The sequence below is a fragment of the Lepisosteus platostomus genome, chromosome 11 (assembly GCF_059453375.1).
Source record: "Lepisosteus platostomus isolate fLepPlt1 chromosome 11, fLepPlt1.hap1, whole genome shotgun sequence".
Taxonomy (NCBI): Eukaryota; Metazoa; Chordata; class Actinopteri; order Semionotiformes; family Lepisosteidae; genus Lepisosteus; species Lepisosteus platostomus.
Window position 1 is genome coordinate 31,653,839 of NC_142621.1, and position 21,226 is coordinate 31,675,064.

Here is a 21,226-nt window from a genome sequence, read left to right on the forward strand (position 1 = left end):
CCTTGAGGTTAAAAAGAAGTGGTGTTCATGTTTAGCTTCTCTGTGATCAGTAAAAGACTCTCAATGCTTAACTTGTTTTTGCTCAAGATCAGTAAGTAAATTCTTCTTTGGAAATTAGTGGACAGGTAGAGGTAGAGAAGTTAATTTGGTATCTGGCAATTCATTCAACTAAAACGTTTCAAATTAAAGAAACCCATGAATATCTTTTTGTCTGCTGTTCAACCCAGTGTACTCTACAGAAAGGTATTCTGCATTAACAATAATAGGTTCAATTAAAATTCACAGCTATTCCAAAACCAAAAAATCCTGTAAAAAATTGCTACATGAACCTTTATTGAAGAGATATACAGTATATGCCATTATGTGACACTTTTCAATCTAAATAATTTGCAACAGTATACCTCAAATTCTGTGATGTGTATTGTCAACTCTTTTACATTTCTAAGATTACCACTAATGAAATAATGTAATGATGAATTAATTGTATTAGTATTGCTAATGAATACCTTTCACCACAACTATACAACTACACATCATGGAAATAGGACAAAAGTATTTTTCCATGTCATGATCCCTGACTTTTGACATTTTATTTTAAATTGAATAGTTTTAGATACTTGGTAACTGTTTCTTCTGCTTTACTTAAGTAATCTTAGATCCTGTTCATACAATAGTCCCAGTAGAAATCAAGTTAATAGCTGTTAATAGATAATCATTAAATTACTTGTACCATCATGAGATAATTAACAAGGACTAGTCATTTAAAAAAAATTGATTTATTATTTTGCAGAAAATAAACTTGATATTTAGATCTTTATAACAATTCACCAATAGATGATAATATTACAAATCTGTATTTAAACATTACATAGTCATTACATTACAAAAATGTCATTATTATCTTTAGAATTCAGTCAATATTGTTCTAACAGCACAGCTAGCAAACCACAATATTAGCCAAAACCCCATTACAGTGCAATTAGAAACAGAGGAGCTACTTAAATAGTGTACATCGATTATCGAACAGCTAAGGGTAAAAAAAAAAAACAGCCCGTTTTTACATGTACTGCATCTAGAAACTAGCCCTGTGGAATTTAATTGGAAGATGTGGTCACAAATTGTTATATAATTCCAGTTACATTATTGCAATCCACCCTCGGTTTGATCTGTAATTAGTCAACATTGACTGAGATTCCTGGAGTGTAACTGGCCAGGCACAGTCAAGGGCTAGGTGGGCTGTAATGAGGTCGTTAGCCAGGGTTATACCCCGAGCTGACTGACCAGGTCTGCCCAGGTTTGTCCGAGCATGCAGGGATCAACCAGACCTGGGTCACACAGAACTGTCAATCCTGTAGGATTTACTAGACACTTGTAAGCCTACAGTGCTCTCAGCAAAGAAGTGCATCACACATCCAACCAGCTCTCCTGTTAGGAATGTTGGAGCTTGCAGTGGGTTAAATAGAGAGAAGCTCACTGGTGGAGGATTTGGAGTAAACACATTACTATCCTTGCTAAACCTGTGGTAGTAGTGTTAGTACTGGGGTCATAGTGTTGAGTCAAAATGAACTGCAATGGTCTGTTCCAAATTAGGAGGGCATAAAAAAAATCACTGGAAATTTTAATTAGTGCCATTTTTACCATCTCTCAACATATACAGTATGCATTCGAAAAAGGATATTTTCATTACATAGTTTGTTCAGTTTCCGTTTGCTGATCGGTACTAGAATATTATGCAGGACCTACACAGTCAGCTCTAGTGTTAGCTAGATACAGTAGGTCAAAAATCCCCTATTCACTACATAAAGACTCAGCTCTTATCAGTTTCAGTGTAGCTTAGTTTCCACTTGGGATACCACATTCTCATTTTATTAGTGAGCTTAAGGTGACCTCAGGAGATCCTCGTGATGGATCTTGAGTACTTGAATCAATTAATCTCTGTTCAAGACAAAGGCAATTCATTTCGTTTAACATCTCGGCATTCTTTTTAGAATCATAATAACACAAGTGCCAATTCCTTAATCTCTTTCCTTCATCTTTTTTTGTACGTTGGTGACAAAATAAATCACAGCATTCCAAAAGCATTAATACGTTTTCCATCTTTAAATCCTTTGATTTAATCTCAACACATTCACTGTATGTCCAAATGTTCTTTTTTTATTGCTTAACTGCACTGTCTTGATAAGGACAGTTACAAACCAGGTCACATCTTCCAAGTTCACAGCTACCCCTTTTACATTGATAATGTGCACTTTGCGTTCCCTTTGCTGTCTCCATACAGTACTGCCAGATGTTTGCTAGTCCATGTCTTAGTCTTTCCACCACTAAACTGTTTTCACCCCTTGACCCTCATATTTGTACAGTATTTCAAATTCAGTGTTTACTGTTAGTCTATTGATATACAGTACAGTAAGAACAGCAGTAGAACCTTAGTACTATAGTACTGTACTAACTCTCCTCATTGTTTATCAAGGAGAAAGTTTTTTGATAAAATCAACAGGATTTGTTTTTTAGAGCTTTATTTCCCAATCCTCGGGGACAGACAACCACTAGCTGCTCAGGGGTTTGTGGGGTTCCATCTTCTTTCTTGAGATGCTGTTTCATTTTGCAAAGGGATGATGGAAATTGTTCCATCACCCAGCACAACCTGCCATCCCAACAATCTCTTTTACTGGTGGAGATCCTTAGCAGACCCCACTAAGTGCTTTTCTTGTACAATATATTGTACTGTACCATTGTATGTACTGTTCCAACATCAGTAGCTCAGACCTACAGTAGGTATGCAGCAATCCAAATTTCCTGATCAAATCCCTGTTTTTGGTAATTTTATACTTTCAGAGGGGTTTAATAAACCAAAGCAAATCCAAAAGAACCTGTTAAAATCACAAAACTGCTGAGATTTCAGATCCATTGCTAACCTAAGAAGGATTTGTGTCAATAAATTAGGTGTATTTAATCATATCTGCCATTGCATGATACTGTAGACATGGGAAAAGCAAGTGTTAACAATGGGAAAATAAATCCTATGCAGATAGCAATTAATTTTCAGCAACTTTATAAAGAGCATCATTTTAAACAAGTGACTCTAAGCCACAAAAATCATTAGCTTCACATCACACAGTTCCTTATCTCATGAACCTTCCTGAAGGCAGGAAGGCTGATGTTGTGAGCTGCCACTTGTGTAGGAACGATTTGACCATGTTCAATAGCAGCTAACTCCCTTATCATCAGTAAATATCTTGTGATTAATTGGGATGAAAAGGAACTGGAGAGATACTCATTGTGATAGGGTGATGAATGTTATGAGCTTTGAGGCTGTTGTTATTAGAATCATAACAAGTTACAAACAAGAACAGCTCATTTCACTCATCTACTGTAGTATTGGTTGATTATGAAGCATTCACCTCTGCTGCAATATGTACATTGGAATATACTGTAAATCATAGACTTGCATTTTCCAAAGCTTCAAATTATTTATATTTCAAACTTACTGCTTTATACATTAGTTAGTAGACAATCAGATAAGTGCACTGCACTCCATTTTTTTTTGTCATACACTATCTTCGGTGATATACATGAAAAAGATCTTGAATCAAATTTCAGAAAGGGATACATTTTAATCTATGCTCTCTTTGCAAGCATAATATATTTTTAATGAGTATTCCATCTTCTTTTCACTCCCTGATAAATGTATCTTTAATAATTGTATGCAGGGATAAAATAAAATAATCTGTAGGCATATGGGCAACAAACAGAAGAACATCTTTGAACATAAAGTGATTTTGATTTTGCAAAAGTAATAGAAAAGCATTCACCAAAAAGAGAAAGTCATTATATACCCATTTGCCATGAAAAATACAATCAACAAGAGATGTTAGTGCTTCAAGCAACTGATGATTTCTTTCAATCCAAAAAGCATTAAGCCACATTGAAAGGTAATTTTTATTTGTTAATGTGTTCAAATGCTAAAGTCAATAATAATGCATTCTTAATAGCTGTATAATCTGAACATTTTTAAGCTCCTTTAACTGAATTAATGATGCCAAATCCCCTTACATATATTGTATGCTGATTTAAGTTAAGGAGCTTTAAAAAGGCTATGAACAATTCTGCCCAACATTTGAACTACATTAAAATCTCAATAAAGGTTATATGACTTCTAAAGACACAGCTATTCATCTGAAGTATAAGAAATTGTGAACCACACTCTTTTTTTCTCTCCAGACATGCATAAGAAAAAGCAAACCTTTCCTTTTTTAAAATATTTTCATTTACGATTCTAAATTTAATTTGTTTTTGTCAATGTTAATGTATCATTAAATTACTTGTACCATCATGAGATAATTAACAAGGACTAGTCATTTTTTTAGAAGTTTGATTTATTATTTTGCAGAAATAAACTTGATATTTAGATCTACAGTACAATTCACCAACAGATGATAATAATACAAATTTACTAATTCAATTATTACAATTACCCAAAATTAAACAAAAAAAACACTTTAACAGTGAATTCAGATTAAAATAGAGATAAAAAGTAAAAACTAAAAGCAAAGTAGTTGATTTCACCAAGAATTTAATAGGTTTGGCAAAGAAACTTATCACAACTGGAAACAATCAGTGTAAGTGGTACTGTACAACAGTACCTGGCCTTTAAAAGGGAGGCTGGTAAATTATTCACTAATTACCAAATCGTGCAACAATAATTTGATTCCCACTCATGCTCATAAATGTTTCTCCATTTCAGTCTTGAATTTGAAATACAATAAAATCATTCAGATTAATATATTTTATTAACCCCTATTAATTGAATATAAGTACACATGTCGCTTCTAATGTAAGGCACACTGTCATAGGACTGTGTAGATTCTTGACTTCACTTGCACACTTTACATTGGCTTTTTAGGACTGCAGAATTCCTTGCCAATCTTAATGTTTCAGTCCAGGGTGCTGTTAAAATAAAAGCAACAACTATGTTCAAACTAAATACACTTAAACAGTTCATATTTGAAAACAATTCAGCCTTTTTAAAACAACATTTAATTTTCTCCATTATCCCAAAGACAAACTACAGGCTCAAATTGAATTTTACAAGTATGACCTTTATTTAATTGCAGAAGGCACAGCTAAGAAATATTTCCTAGGTTATGTTTTATTCTGTATCTTCAGGTGTGATCAGATGACTCTCTCACGCTTGGATAAGACCCTGCAGGGCTATGTTAGAGCTATATTTCCACACAAGAGACAGTTGGCAATTTACTGAAGTACAAATCCAATTTTAGAAGTAATCTGAGCGTAACCATGAGTATGTGTGTGAAGGCTTAAGGATTTACTGTGGCTGTTAAATGCTTCAGGAAATCCCAGCCAGTAATTAACCTAGGTGGACGTAAAATAATTAACCTTTCACCAGCTGTTGGAAAAAGCATTGCATTTTTTTTCTATATGATTAAATCTATACATGAGTTTAAAGAGTTTCTATACATTAGAAATGGTGTACCCTGTATATCTTTCTTATGTGGGATTGAAATGTAAAATAAATTTAATTATTAATGCCACATTCTAACATAGATACTGAATAAAATGAGTTACAGTTCTTCAACTCAATTTCCACATTTTGACAGGGCACTTTGTTAGGTTTATATTGTGAACCCAAAATCACCTATAAAGTAGTAATGGAATATGAATCTATTTTCTGACGACAGAAATACAGGATTTAAAAACACAAAATGCCTTGGAGGAAATAAGAGTGCAAACTTTATATACCGCAGTTCAGATGAATCTCCAGCACCCTTTCAGAATAAATGACCACCCAACACATTCTAACAGAGTCTACTGGTAGAAAATAACTTGGATGCTTTTGAAATTCGTTTTTAAAATTGGAAATCCTCAACAATACATTTAGTTGGCAGAGAACCCAGGAACGTGCTTCTATACATAAAAACAATTTTAATATCCCTTGGTCCTAACCCTATCACAGTATATTAATAGAAATTAGAAGGACACTAATACACATTGCAGCTTCAGCTGTTTTTGCCAATCTTCCAAAACCCACCTCTTACCTCACCTAAGAGAAATCTCTCACATTTTATAGGAAAGGTACTGTGCCTTCACTTCTCCTTTAGTTGCGCTCACCTTATAAAGATCTGAATAACCGTTGCCTATAGGATATGCCGTAATTAATAATAATTGATTTAGATGCAGAATGCTTCACAGTTACCAAATACTCCTGTCTGCTGGTTTTGGAGAATATAATTACATGCTTTTTATAAAATAAGAACTCTTTAGGAAAACATTCAGTTCCTTATATTTAGATTATTCAGATGTCGCTACTATTCTTACACCAAAAATTACATATACCCAGGGCATTACAAACACAACAAAATGAGTACTAGAACTAATAGTGTTTGTTGCATTTTTGATGGCTCTCAGTGCAATATCAAAACAAACTCTGTTACCTTAGAAATCCATGTCTAAGAGTAGACATATGTTTTAATCTAAGAGCTCAGTGGTCTCCTGGTTCAATGCAATGATCCTAATCAGCCTAATAAAATACCTGTGTTGCTAGTTTCACCACTAATCAACCATGACGAATACTTACAGCAGCATTCAGTGCCTGATTCAGGTCTTTAATAATATCGTCCTCATCCTCCAAACCCACCGACAATCGAATGAGTGTGTCACTAATGCCCAGCACCTCTCTCTCATTCTCAGGAACTGAGGCGTGAGTCATGATGGCACTAAATGCAAGCAAGCAAAAAGAGCAGGTCATGTGGAGAGTTACAGGATCCTGTTACATCTGTAAATTCATAGGGAAAAACATAAACAAACAAATACAGAAAAGCAATGATACATCTTACAATGATACAGAAGAACAGTTACTGTACGTCATATTCCCTGTAAGGCTATGCCTCTTTTTGCATTCAAGATTTTTTTTCCTTTTAAAATAAGTAGAAATGTATATATTGGCGTTAACATTTAATGGTCACGGATATTTAATGCATTGGTTTATTTCTATGATTTAAAATGGTTTTCATGCATTGTTAGAAGGATTTCCAGATAGGTCAGTACCTGAATCACTGGCACACCTAGAGTTACCAATCCTTCCAATTAAAACTCTTTCATTCCTTATTGAAGACATTAAAAGCTTTTGCTCAGTTTTTAGTTTGCTTTTTAATCTATGTACTCAAATTTCACTCTCAATCTTTAACTTTTTAAAGGTTTTACACTTTTGATTTTAACTACAAGCGTGCCCTGAAGGTATTTCTCAATATTTAAGTTCTGAAATTCCTGTTACTTTCAGCAACTGCAAATCAATTATTGATTACAACATTTTTCTCCATTAAATGAATCATGATTGAGCATGTTCAATTTTTTGCTTCAAAGAAATTTATATCCTAAAGGTATAAGTTGTCACGCTTTCAGCAGAACCTTAGAATTCCTAACACGAATGTGTCTGAGACGCCCTCTTGTGTTAGCATACAGGTACTACAACTATATTAAAATGTACAAAACTGGAATACATCTTCAAAATATTGTACTTTACCCACATCACCATTATTAGGCAGTAGACAAGATACATAAGGAAGTTTTCATTTTTTCTCAAATAATGAAACTATTGCTCAAAGCCTTTTTTTGCCATTAAAATCAATTGCTGACTTACAACTCTCTTTTGAGATTTAAGAAGGAGTTTGTCAACATTTCTTACAGCATACATCAAATAAACACAAAGATTGATTAGTAAAATAAAAACAGTTTAACTCAGCCTTTAGACAGTATATATAAGTTTGGATGATCTGATCAATAAAAGAAAAGCTCGTGTTTACAATTTAAATGGACCTGCAAGTCAGAAAACACTTAATAGTACAGTAAATGTGTTTACTCTTACAAGAGTACATGGAGCAGCGTTAAGAGTTCTGTACTCATTACCACAGAGCCATTAGTTCAGGTCCTCATTGCTGTATTCTTGAGATAGGGTACTTTAACTTAACCATTCCACTCAGTTATGTAAATGAATAACTACATTGATGGGCATTTTCCCACTGATGGACCAATAACCCATTCAAGAGTGATCTCCTGCTTTCTCTTAAAGCCACAGACTCCTGTGAGCCAGCAGAGTCGTGCAAGAGAAGTATCTTCTTTTCCAAACTGGTGTCTCCTCCATGAAATATTTTCAACTGCATAAATCTGCCCATTTTATAATTCCTGCATGAGGTCCAACTCAGCGAGAAGATACTCTAAACCCAACACTAAAAGCCAACGTGTCTTTACTTAGTTTAGACTTTAGACTGTAGCATTTGATGGAAGAACAATGAAGTGAAAAGATTTTCTGCAGCAAGTTGATTAATTGAATACTTACGGGTGCTCTGCAAGACTTTCGTAACCTCCTAAACTCTCTGCTAGTGTAAAAAGCTGAAAAACAGATTCCAAAAACAATACATTAACTTTGTAAATGTAGAGAGACATTTAATTCAATAATTTTAGTGCTAAGCGTAAAACCCAAATCCTCCGTTTCTTCACAAATTTACGTCTCTTCCTTTTATTTCATTGACTACCAGATGCATACAATGCCTTTAAAAATTCTTGAAGAAGATACCAATGAAAATGATTTAGGAGTTGGTGCTGGTAAATTATTTTCTACTTCTAGACAATACGTAAAAGCAAATAAAAAGCCCAGCAGTGTTCAGATACGCAGTCAAAAACACAACATTTTAGAGTAGTCTGCCAGGGCTCTTTCATTGACACAGCAGACCTTTGTCTGTGGTCTTCCATGATTACATGGAAGGCTGAGTCCAGTGACTCACAATCATAAGGGGATTGTGTCCCTGTGGAATTCAGGAGCGACAATAACAAATCACCTTTAAATTGTTTAAGAAGGCACTGGCATGCTGCAGTTGCCCGTTGATGTAAAAACTGATCATTCCTGGACAGCCAGTGCACTGCCTTTTCACCAGCTCGTACTGAGGGTGCGAGGGCAGTCCTGCAGGTAGATCAAGAGTGAACAAAGTGTTAAGCAAAGCATCCATAGAACAAAAAAATCCATCTTTCAGCTAAAACTTTACTATGTAATTAACGGTATACTCTTAAACATATCTAGTTCTTTTGAACGCTTATTTGCACTTAATTTCAGAAAGAAAGATCACCCCATATGCTGCTCAACAGAAAAGAGCTCAGTTAATCAATGGTACATGTAAAAACCATCACTATCAGTGTATTAACAGACAAGAGGGTCTGTGTTAATGCCAAGCTTTGATAGATTTCAATATCATTAAGTCTTAGACTTAACTTGGTGCTGGATCACTGAAGCATCTAATGACTATAATAAACACAGGCTACATAATAGAACTTGTGACTTCACTTTGTAATAACAGAGAATGTGTGAACTAGGGAATTGCCTCCCGATTGCAAATAAGATACTGAAATCTCTTTGGCCGCTGCAAGAGTCATTAACCTGGGAAAATGACTTTTGTAACCCGAGGGTCAGCTTCCAGGAACCGGGCGACAGCCAGGGCATTGCTGAAGTGCTGTTTCATTCTCAGGGGAAGAGTCTTCAAGCCGCGGTTGCAGAGGTAGCAGTCGAATGGTGACGGCACGGCACCAATGGCTTGAGGGCAGAAGAAAACAGAAGCCAGCTTTCAGCATTGTTTCTAAGAGATTCATAAACTCCATCCCCAATGTAAATGACAAATGTAACACATTGTTAAAAAGAAAATCATATATACTGTAGTTTGATTTAAAAAAAAAACTAACCAACATGCCACCTTAATGTAATAGTTTATCAGCTTGGTAATGCTCTTAGATTAATTCCCATCACTTCACTCTCAGGTTCTACAAGAAATTAAATTTATGACTTAGAAATCTGAACTATACTGTAGAACACAATAGCACTCTAACTTTCCACTGAACGTTAATGCTATATGAATTGAAATAACATATCAATACCCTTGTTTAAAAAAATGGTTTACTTTACAGTGACGAAGAAAAAAAAGGACTGGCATCATTGAGTGGCATCAGTTGCATCATGACTTTGACAAGAGACAATCTTAGCCTTCACAAAAGTTTATTCTTTCTATCTATAAACCAAGTGTTTGCCTGCATTGAATTTAATCAAAATGGTTTTGAATTTCATTTGCTGCTTCTACAGAATAGCACTTTTCTGGACACTCCACTCAAAGCGCTTTACAGGCAATGGGGACTCCCCTCCACCACCACCAGTGTGCAGCCCCACCTGGATGATGCGATGGCAGCCATAGTGCACCAGAACGCTCACCACACATCAGCTATCAGTGGGGAGGAGAACAGAGTGATGAAGCCAATTCATAGATGGGGATTATTAGGAGGCCATGACTGGTAAAAGACAATGGGAAATTTGGCCAGGACACAGGGGTTACACCCCTACTCTTTTAGAAAAAATGCCTTGGGATTTTTAAAGACCATAGAGTCAGGACCTCAGTTTTCCGTCTCATCCTAAGGACGGCGCCTTTTTACAGTATAGTGTCCCCGTCACTATCCTGGAGCATTAGGACCCACACAGACCGCAGGGTGAGAGCCCCCTGCTAACACATCTTCCACCAGCAACCTTTTTTTTTTCCCAGGTCTCCCACCCAAGTATTGGACAGACTCACCTGCAAGTTTGACTAGATAGATTACTATACCAGAATCTAGATCACTTACATTATGAACTAAAAAGAGTCATAGTACAGATTTCTGTAGTGCTTCACTTATTGCATCACCCAACTGGAGTATTTATCCCTCACTGTTTCTTTCTGGGGTGGTGCAGTGATCAGCATTGCTGCCTCACAGTGCTGGGGCCCAGGGTTTGATTCCTGAGGTGCTACAGTATCTGTATCTGTGTTTGTTTGGGTTTCTTCTGGTTCCTCCAGTTTCCTCACTCAAACTAAAGACATGCTGGTAGGTTAGTTGGCTGCTGGGAAGACTGTTCCTGGATGTGAGTGTGTGCATGCCTGCGTGCCCCACGATGCCCTAGCACCTTGCTCAGAGGGTACCCTGCCTTGTGCCCGTTGCTCTGCCAGGATGGGCTCCAGCCCCCCCACAACCCTGGATGGCTGGAATGGTATTCTCTGTTTTCTATTAAACAATTCTCAATCCAAGCACACTGCATCTCTACTCCTAGTGCATGCAGTTCCTGTCCTCTTTCCCTGTACACGATATCGGGATATTGTTATAACGAAGAAAGGGACCATTTAGATTAGTCAATCTAACCTAGGCAGCATTTGTTTTAAATGGGAGTAAGCTGCAGAAAACACAGAGGCAAATGGGAGGAACATGCACATTCCTCACAGTAGGTGCCCCAAAAGCTGAGAGGCAGCAGTGTTAAAAGGCCAAGCCACTGCATCGCCCTTATCATATGGTATCAAGCAATAATCAAGCTTACCATTCTGCAAATACTTCAGTTGTTCATACAGGTCATCACGGTTGACAGAGACTAGGCCCATCACAACGTCACTGTGACCTATAATCCCAAAGTAACAGGTTTATTTATTCCTTTCTACAGACAAATGTTTTACAACACAAAAATGGTATTTTGCTTTCAGCATACAAGGTACAGTTAAAAATCATTATAGGAGGAAAATAGAATGAAGCAGACAACTGCATTAAGTACTCCAGTTTTTTTTTCTAGTGGTTTGTTTCAGAAATATACAATACAGTGAAGCTTAGATTCTTTTAAAATGTAAGGTCATGAACTCACTCAAACTTTGATAATCCAGAACCTCTGTTCTTTTTCCTCAAAAAGGTGGAATTGACTTTGAATTTATTTGACTTATTTGAATTACCAGTTTGTTAACTTGACTAAGTTTCAATCCAGATGAAACATGGGTGTCCTCGAGCACATTTTCTCTGTGTCTGGCACCTTCTCTTTCGTCTGGCACTGCTGGCGTTTCCTTCATCACAGTGAGTATTTGGATTGTTAATTGTATATGAAAAACACCCTCTAGAGAGTTGTTTTTTAATGCATAAAATATACCAGACAAGGTACAAAAAGTACAAAAAATTGTGGGGTCAAGTAGCACACCTCCACAGCACAATGAGATTGAGTTCCGTGCTTATGCTTAAGATATACTACAGTGTCATCACTAAAGACATACATACTGTAATAAGATTTCAAATAACTGGAGGTCATTTGGCACACCCTTCTCATTTGTTATTGCACTTTAGAGTCTATTTTTACTAGCACAAAGGTTTCTGATAACACAATTCCCAGACCACCTATCAGTCTATTCTTCAAATATCATGCATTTTTGTATCAGACTTACTTTCAAGCCTAGTTTTTCAAAGTCATTTCTAAAGAATTGATAAAAAAGGATTACTCATTGTCTATCATTTCAATTTCAATACTTTTTTTTTTAAAAGATGGAAACAGAAATACATTTAGAGTGCTCAATCCGGATTAGGTAGCTTGCCTTCTGTGCCTCATCACTGAGGAAACACCAGGAATTGAATTTGCACTCTTCAGATCATGTTCTGCTATAGCCCTAGTTAAATTAATCCCTGCAGTTATTGCTATATTACATTTTGCAAAATCTCTAGACCAGGAACAGCAGTCTTGAAGGCAGCTAAACAATCCTTGATGCTATATTTTGTGGTTACTCTCATTATATTTACATCATAACAAATTACATACAGAATAATATGCAACTGTAATTTTTATGACCAGTTCAACAACGGTTTAAGATGACTAATCCAATGACATCTTTTTCACCAGTTCCTAAAGTGGGTTTCTTATGCCTATTGTATCTCGCAGTGAAAGACGAAGCTTCAGGTTTGTAACTAAGCCCTGCAAGTTCACAAAGCACCTCGACAGGTGTGAAAACACAAAGTTGCTGATACAAAGGTTTTCTGTCTGAACTCACCATTCATGTACTTAGTTGCTGAGTACATACAAATGTCTGCTCCAAGGGCCAAAGGACGCTAAGATTGATGGGGGGGGGGGGGAGATTAAAAAGATTATTAAAGGACTGTTGTGAAACAGAAAAGTTCTTGAAGATCACCTCAGTGGCAACAACTGATACTGTCGCTCCAGAGAGCCGCAAAGGTTCTCATACATGTTAGAAACTGAAAATATGGATGCAGCGTAAGCAGTAAGAGTCAACAACTGACATTATTAAGTCATAGATCCTCGATATTGCTACTGCAGTAGCACTAAGTCCTGATTTGAGGGGTTTTATTGCTAGCTGTGAAGTTGTTTTACATGTTCTTCATGTGAAAGACAAGTGATTATAACAATTTTCTGCTGACCTTCAAATAAAGTATACCCAGATTTATTTTTATAAGGTGTCACTAACTGAACTTGAAGAATAAATAACTATTTTCCATTTTAACATAGATTTGCATTGGAACATTTGTACCAATGTGTCGTCTGAGGAATGATATTTGTAAAATCTTCAATGTGAAAAGTGGTTCCAAACATTTCAATAGTATATATGGGGAATTAAAACCCTCTGTCTAACCAAATACATTGCAGAATACAATTTGATTTAGTTATGACTAACCATGTTATCATTTGGATTTCAGCATCTTTCATATACTGTACCTTTCAAAATATTCAATTTTAAACCCATACAGATCATTTATGTAATACCAATTGCAATTCATACAATGCCTTCCAGTTTAATTTTAACATAGTGCGAAGAGCATTGAGCCTTGTGGCATGAAAAGCACTTGTCAAAGTTTGAATTTGTAACATAACCACCCAGTACAGCAGTGTGTCTCTTGAAGCTAATGTTTCAAAGAGACACATCCACTGCCATACTGCCTAAATTCCACTCTGGATTTAACAATCTGCTTTACTGCAAGTCCTCCTTAAATGCTGAAGAAATTTCTCTCTTCTTGCCCTGCAGCGCACTGGCACTCCCATCCCAGTAATCTAGCCTCGTCAGCTTCTGAGATTGGACACAATAAAACTTGTAATGTCCTCTGACATACCTTTTCTGTATTTTAAGTGTATTCCTCTGTGTTTTGAAAAGTTTTTTGTTGTAAAGATATTTGAGATGTTTTTAGTATGAAAGGCGCTGTATGAAAAAAGGTTTTAAAATTTGAATTATTTTTGTCAAAATAAGCCATGACAATGTCAGAGAAGTCAGGGATCTCAGGCCTGCATGTACGGTATTCATCACCTTCAAGGGACCTGAGCAACGTATATACCACCAGCTTCATAGCGGACAACAGAGATCATCATCAAACACAGATCTCTAATTCAGCAGTTAAAAAGGGAAACAAAAATATGAATATTGGGAAAAAAAAGATATGCTAAGACAGTCTGATCATACTCTGTCTGCTTTTACAGTAGTTTATATCAGGCCCCAGCTCAGCAAAAAGTTGCTTCCATCTAGAAATTGGAGAGATGATGCCCACCTGAGATGCTCACCTGAAAGTAAGCGGACATGAAGGTGTTGTCCACCACAACAATGATGTCTTTGTTGTACTTGTGGACAATATCTCCACAGCCTTTTATATCCACAACCTTCAGAGTAGGATTTGTAGGAGTTTCAACCCAGACCAGCTGCATTGACATGTAAAAACAAGGGAACAAAAATGACTGCAGCAGAAGTTGGAGAGAACACACATTTTAGGCAGATTTAATGTATTCTAGGGTATTGAATCTCTAATATAGTTACAGGGTTACCTTAGTATTTGGTTTAATAGCTGCCTTCAATGCTTCAGGCTCTGTGAAATCCACAAACGTCACCTCCAAGCCCAGCTTAGAGGCTATTTTTGAGAAATACCGATTGGTGCCTATAAGAAAAAGCATAAGTAAAAGATGGTAAAGACCGATCCATTTCCTGACTGCTTCTTCCAATTCAGGTTTGCAGGGGAGCTGGAGCCTACCCTCGTTAGCAATAGGCAGGAGGCAGGGTACAGCCTAGCCAGGATGCCAGTCCATTGCAGCAACAGATGTCAATGATTAACGAGTGAAAGACAATAGTAACATTTGTAAGTGACACCTGTATTAGAAAAGGTTTTTGAAACTGCTGCTGTTTACAGAAAGTTGGATCACAAGTTTCAAACAGGCTATAATTCTCCTGCTTCTCCATAAAACCCTTTAAGTTTTGAAACGTTCTTTAACATCTGACATGATTTCATTTTGGATGGAAGTAAAGTGCTGTGAGAATAAATGCTTAAAGCGATGCGATGATAAATATCGGATCTGCCATGACAGGATTGTAGACTATAGACGTTGTCATACACAAAACACAATATATAACTGGAAAGGGCAAAAGGTTTAGAGTGAAAGACTGGATAAGAACAAGAAAGAGTCCTTTTGGCAGTTCTTGCTTGTTGGGTTGCTACTAGCTAAATGGCTCAAGAATTCCATCATTTCTTACAAGACCCTTCAAAGAGCCATTTTAAACAAAGTGGCTAAGGAGTTTGTCCCAGACCATAAACAAAAGCAGAGATGCCAATCCGACGAACCTTTTTGGGATCAAGTTTGCAGGAGTTAGCTGCACAAGCTTACCTCCATATACGTCATCCATACATATGATACCATCACCAGTTTTCAACAAGTGAGTGATGGTCATTGTAGCTGCTAGTCCAGACGCCAGTGCAATACCTATAGAAATTTTACAGTTAAAAAAATACCTGCAATAAATCCACGTTTTAGAAACGATACTTTACTATGACTACTTATACATCTTTTTTGAAAAATATGAGGAAACTCTTTACTTTGGCGTGTAATTCCAACAGAAAAAAGGTTTTATCAACACTAAAATCCACTTTCTGCAATATTAACATGATACAGTTGTTACAGACAGCTCACAGATTGTTCTTTGAAAACCCACGAAGAAGAAAGATAGGCTGACTTACAGTATTTCGCTCCGTCCAGAACTGCAACAGCTTTCTCAAGGCAGTTCCGAGTTGGGTTTCCACTACGGCTGTACTCAAAGCCCTTTAAAAGAATTAAAGAAATGTAAGGAATTGCAATGTGTCCCGTTTCTCAGCTACCAAAATATTTAAAGAGCAGGCTGAGAAAGAAAAAACATTTGTTGTAGGTGCTACCAAAAAAGGAAACATTTTTTTATTTTGATAAATGTTAATTACAGTTAATTTTAAAGAAAGCTGAGTTTGGATTTTCTGGTCAGTTTTCTGGCTAAGTACACTTTTGAAAGCACATTTTTATTCAAATAGGGTCAAATAGGGTTAGAAACAGGTCATTTACCATGCAAATTAGGTAAAAGTGGTGCAAAGCGATAATGTGAAGTTTTACTGATGAGAGAGATCCGTACTGTATTTCAAAGCTATGCCCTACTATGGTGACTGGGAGCTCTACTGTAGGAAGTGCCTCAGACAAGATGATAAACCTGTCACGACTGTAGTCCCTCCTCCTCAAGGGCACTCCGGCTCTTTTCACTTTGGACTTAATTCTGTGCACCTGCCCCTTGTTCCAGCCTCCTCCCCATCCCCCTTAAAAGCCAGATACTCAGTCAGTTCCGGGCTCTGCATCTGATTTCCACATCGTGCGAGCCCAGATCCGGATGAGTCTGGCTCCGTCATGTTTTTAAGTCCCTGTCCCTGTTCCTGTTCCCTCTGCCGGTTCCGACCCGGTTCTTGGTTTTAATCTCCTGTATGGATCGCCTGGCCATGGACTTACTGTATGCTTGTCTTTTTGGATTCCCCGTCTGGATTACCTTTGGATTGTTTGCCTCGGGCACACCTCCCCCGTGCACCAGCGCACTTTGGACACGCCCCCCTGTTTTCATCCCCGTATTCCTGCATGACCTTTTTCCCCAGTGTTTCCTCACTACTTCAGATTGTGTTGTCTGCATAGGGTCCGGAAATAACTGCTCGTTACAAAACCGAGATCCCTATGACTAGGTTATTAAAAATCCCAGTGAGCTACAGTACTTGAAAGGGTGTTAACCCCCGTGCCCAGACTTAATTTTACTTAGGGGTTTTCACAGTCTGAAAACTATACAGAATTCAAACAGGCGTGTTCAATTTTGAACTAACCCGACATTGCATTCTTCCGATTTTTTAATATGAACTACCTTTTATTGAAACTGTATGCATGCAGCAGGAATATATTTAAAATGACTGATTGTGATCCTTGTGTTAATTTTACTTTACGCTTTCATCTTTCAAGATATTGAAACATTTTGAAAATTAAATCAAGTAGCATAATGTTTACTAAATGGTGGCATTTTAGAGTGAAATCCTTTCCCTTTTAAAATAATGGGCCTAAAACATTTTTTTTTACGTGTTATAACTTCAAGGTTTACATTATGCAAGAGCTTGAAACCACATCAAATAAAATCATTTATAACACGTTATGACCCTGAAGCAATCCTAAATCTAAACATGCTAGAGCTTTATAGTAATGAACAATGAAGAAGTATAGTGCAAACAAGAAGTACAGTTTCCACATGTGAAGAAAATCTGTGTTGTAACAAACTTCTCTGCATTGCCGAGTCCACAGCTGGTTTTATAATGAGATTTCTAGGGCCCCCAAGAAGGCTGTGCATGTCTCTCAATGCAGTTCTCCTTGAACCACTGAGTTTCTTGATTCATTCTTTTCCTCATCTAGACAATTTTTAGGTTAAAATAAAAACACTAACAGAATGATCACATACATAGTAAAATATTAAGCTGCAAGTAAGGGATGTTACACAATCTATTCATATGACCTTATTTAGAATACTGCGGGCAGTCGTTAACATTGTTACAAAAGAGATATTGCTGTCATGGAAAGAGTTCAAATGGGTGAGTGGTTCCCAGGTTTAAAGGCAAATCATGCATGAAAAGATTAAAGGAGCCATTTGAGTCTAGAACAGAGAAAGGGAATGGGATTTAAAACCCCAAAAAGAATGGCTTCCTCTCACATTCAGCTTTTGACCATCTTGCTCATTTGGTAATTTAGTAACTAAGTGGATCAAATTCTTTGTTCAGCCACTTTTTGTAGGAGCTCACAACAGTCCCTGGCCAGTGCTCACCTGAGTCCCATAACTATTGGCCTGGCTAGTCTCTACAACCTCCCTCTGCTGAATGCAATCTTCTTGTCCCTCTCAGACAATATGAACAGGTTGGTTTCCCTCAGGCCAGACTGGGTGCTTCAGGAGCTCCAGGCGGACAATACACGGCTGCACGGATCGTGTACACTGCCTACCCAGAACTCGAACCAGACGATTCTCTTCCCCCGTGCCCAATCATCAGCAGCCGAGTCATCCATCGGAGCTTAACCCCTGACCTGTGTCTTTCCACGGGCTCACTGGCCGATTCACTGGGAGGAAGACGGAGATTGCAGAGCCAGGGTTAACCGGGGTGAGCAGCCACTTGCCCCCAGTAGTATAAGAGATGAGCAGATTGGTCCCATTTTCGCTCTGACTTGCTCAAGCTATCCTTGCTCTCTGACATCGTCTTCTGCCACTTGCATTGGCACTGGGTGTGCCCTCTTTTTCAACACCCCCAGAAGGGCTGGCCTCTTTGTTTTGGCAGGGCATGTTTGATTTCTGGTGCTTTAACTGTCCTCCCTGGTTTTCTATGTCAATCAGATTTCATCTATCAAGACTGCTTCATTCCTCTTTTCTCTCCCTACAGTTCGATCCAAGCCGAAAGGCTCTGTTGAAGCATCCCGATGTAAGCTAAGTCAGGGGTCCTGGTCTTGGTCTAAACATCTGCTAGTTTTAATTCCAGCAATGTTTAATAACCTAATGGAAACCTTTATTGACAAATTGGTTGACTGAAACGTTTGCAAGTTTTCTTTTACAATGCAAAATGCAATGCAAAAGCTTGCATAATTTTACTTATGAAATGCAATAGTTAAAAGGCAACCTCCCACATATTTCAAAGCTGAAAACAGTTCAAATTAATCCTAGTATTACGTCAATCACGGGTTCAATTGTGCAATTGAGAGCTCAGCTGGAAGAAAACGAGCAGGAGCATGAGTCTCCATGACCAGAATTAGGAGCCTGTGGTCCAGGTGGTGTCATTCCTCTTTCAAGCTGCTTTCTTTCTGGTAGTCTGTGGTGGTAGTGCACAGGCATGTTGTACTACTGCTGCTCCGACTCTTTCACAAAAAGGGCTTGGGTCTCTGCACAGATCCAGGAAGGTCTCCAGGTCTGAAACCCATGCAGTCTATCATGGGGTGGTGTTATATGGATGGATGGCCTGAGGGGTGGTCTTGCAAAAGGGTGGTGAGATTTGTTTTCCTGGAGCTGCTGTAGGTTCTTTCTCAGGTGTGGCCATTTAGGGACTCTCGCCAGTTATTGCAACATCCTCCCACTATCTGACACCACTGCCGTGCTTTGAATGTGTCCGTGAGTTCAGAGGATTCTCCAGCAAACACATGCTCCAAACAGCACAAAGTGTACAAACGGGTAAATCAAGAGACCTAAAACTGCAACAGGTTCAAGTAGGGACAAGCACCACGACATACAGTAGTTCACCCTAGACAGTAATACACCCAGCAGCTCTATAACCCTGCAACTCACAACTGGCAACCTCCTGAAACTCAGCAGGAGTGAGCCTGGCCAGTACCTGGATGGGAGACCTCCTGGGAAAGCTAAGGTTGCTGCTAGAAGAGGGGCCAATAGGGGGCGCTCACCAGCGGTCTGTGTGGGTCCTAATGCCCTGTATAGGCACTGTTTTTCAGATGAGACATAAAATGGAGATCCTGACTCTCCGTGATCATTAAAAAAAAACAGGGCATTTCTCATAAAAGAGTAGGGTTGATAATCCCGGTGTCCTGGTCTCCCTTTACCAATCATTGTCTGTTCTCCTCCTCACTGATAGGTGATGTGTGATGAGTGAACTGGCACACTTTATTGCATAATTGGTAGTGGTGGAGGGGAGTCCCCACTCACTACCTGTAAAGTGCTTTAAAGTCACTTTCAAGTGAAGTGTCCAGAAAAGCACTATATAAGTGTAAGGAATTATTATTATCCAACTCTCCAAGCCAGCACAGTGACTCCCATATTCATTCCCTAGCCCTTATGATATCACATTGATCATGACACTAGGCTAGAAGATTAATGACATATTGTCACTGGGGCCAGTCAGGTTGAATGGATGTCTACATGTATAGGATTGGTACACAGTGCTTATTTAAATACATAAATCTCACTGCTCATTGTTAGCTCATTGTTGGAGGACTGCTAGGGTGACATCGGTTCATACTCAAGCACCTTTTGTGCATTGGGTTCCTGAATTTGTCTGATTCACTGTGCCTAGATACACTGGATACACTAGATACACTGATACACTGTGTCTAGAACTAAGGAGAACTACTAATCTAAGTTTGCTTGAAACCCCCTGAGAGGCCACTAAAACTACTAGCTTCATGTTCATCAGAATATCATATTCTATATATTATATGGCAGAGTCTGGGGATAAAGAAATGGACAACCATTGGTCACTAAAACATTTACATTTTTTACTTTTCCTGGTCAAGGAGTTATTCATTAACATGAATTCATTTACATCCAGGCTTCAACAACTACATTGCAGAGTAACATTGCTCTGTGTCTAGTCATTGACCACCTGTCACTGTGGGCAGTGAAAAGCACTGTCATCACTATCTGCTGAATACCAAATGGAATACTTTCAAATATCACTACCCAGGTTTTAAAAAGATTAGCAGTTACAGCTATTACATGATAGTTTGAGGTCTTAATATAAAAAAGGTAAGGCACTTGATTTTAAAAGTTAAGCGCTTGCCCTAACAGCACGGGACGCCTTTGAAGACTCTACATATCATAAAGTTTATTAGGATTCCCAAAGCTCTCCTTTTGTTCGACCAGTCCGATCGCCTAACGAAAAATACGGTCCACAAAACTATGAAAGGACTATTAAATAGAAATACGAAGTCAAATGTGTCGTGCATTATAACGACGATCAAGAACACCATTTCAGCAAATTATTTTTTAAGTTTAAGGGAGGCCCATATACGGGCAAAATTTATTTTTCTTTTCTCTTCTTTGAAATGCATTACAGTTCAATGTATAATATTAATTGTGCAACTTACTGCATGTTGTCCAGGTCCATGCTGTTTAAACGTGGTTGAGAGTGAAATGGGCGGCACTACAGCCATGGACGTCCACTGCTCTGGCTCTTGCCCAACATGGATTGCCTGTGTTGCAAAGGATTTAAAGGCCTCCAGAAACCCAGAGGAGTCGTGCTGTGTGCGCGAGTCCATGACTAGATCTAATGCAGTCACAACGTCCTGATAGCTACACCAGCGTGTGGGCCCTTATAATTAAATGTGAGAATGACAAGAGAG

The 21,226-nt window shown here is 38.0% G+C and overlaps 1 protein-coding gene across 1 annotated transcript; it reads right to left on the reverse strand.

Moving 5' to 3' along the window:
• Positions 1–304: 304 nt before the first annotated feature.
• On the reverse strand, positions 305–21,226 carry cth (cystathionase (cystathionine gamma-lyase)). Its single transcript, XM_088599146.1, has 12 exons — positions 20,972–21,226; positions 15,820–15,901; positions 15,470–15,565; positions 14,639–14,748; positions 14,381–14,515; positions 12,867–12,924; positions 11,390–11,467; positions 9,446–9,598; positions 8,853–8,974; positions 8,354–8,406; positions 6,596–6,734; positions 305–4,947 (listed from the first exon to the last, which is right to left on the reverse strand). Exons 1-12 carry the CDS (start codon positions 21,140–21,142, stop codon positions 4,927–4,929), a joined length of 1,218 nt encoding a protein of 405 aa, XP_088455272.1. The 5' UTR covers positions 21,143–21,226; the 3' UTR covers positions 305–4,926.

What these genes read in the sequence shown, in the direction of transcription:
- cth (XM_088599146.1), bottom strand. Translation starts at nt 21,142, where the DNA reads ATGGACTCGCGCACACAGCACGACTCCTCTGGGTTTCTGGAGGCCTTT. An exon ending in ATGGACCTGGACAACATGCA is followed by an intron (nt 15,902 to 20,971) that starts GTAAGTTGCACA and finishes ATTCTTTTAAAG; the next exon opens with GGCTTTGAGTACAGCCGTAG. An exon ending in ATCAGGCACTGAATGCTGCT is followed by an intron (nt 4,948 to 6,595) that starts GTAAGTATTCGT and finishes TTATTTTAACAG; the next exon opens with CACCCTGGACTGAAACATTA.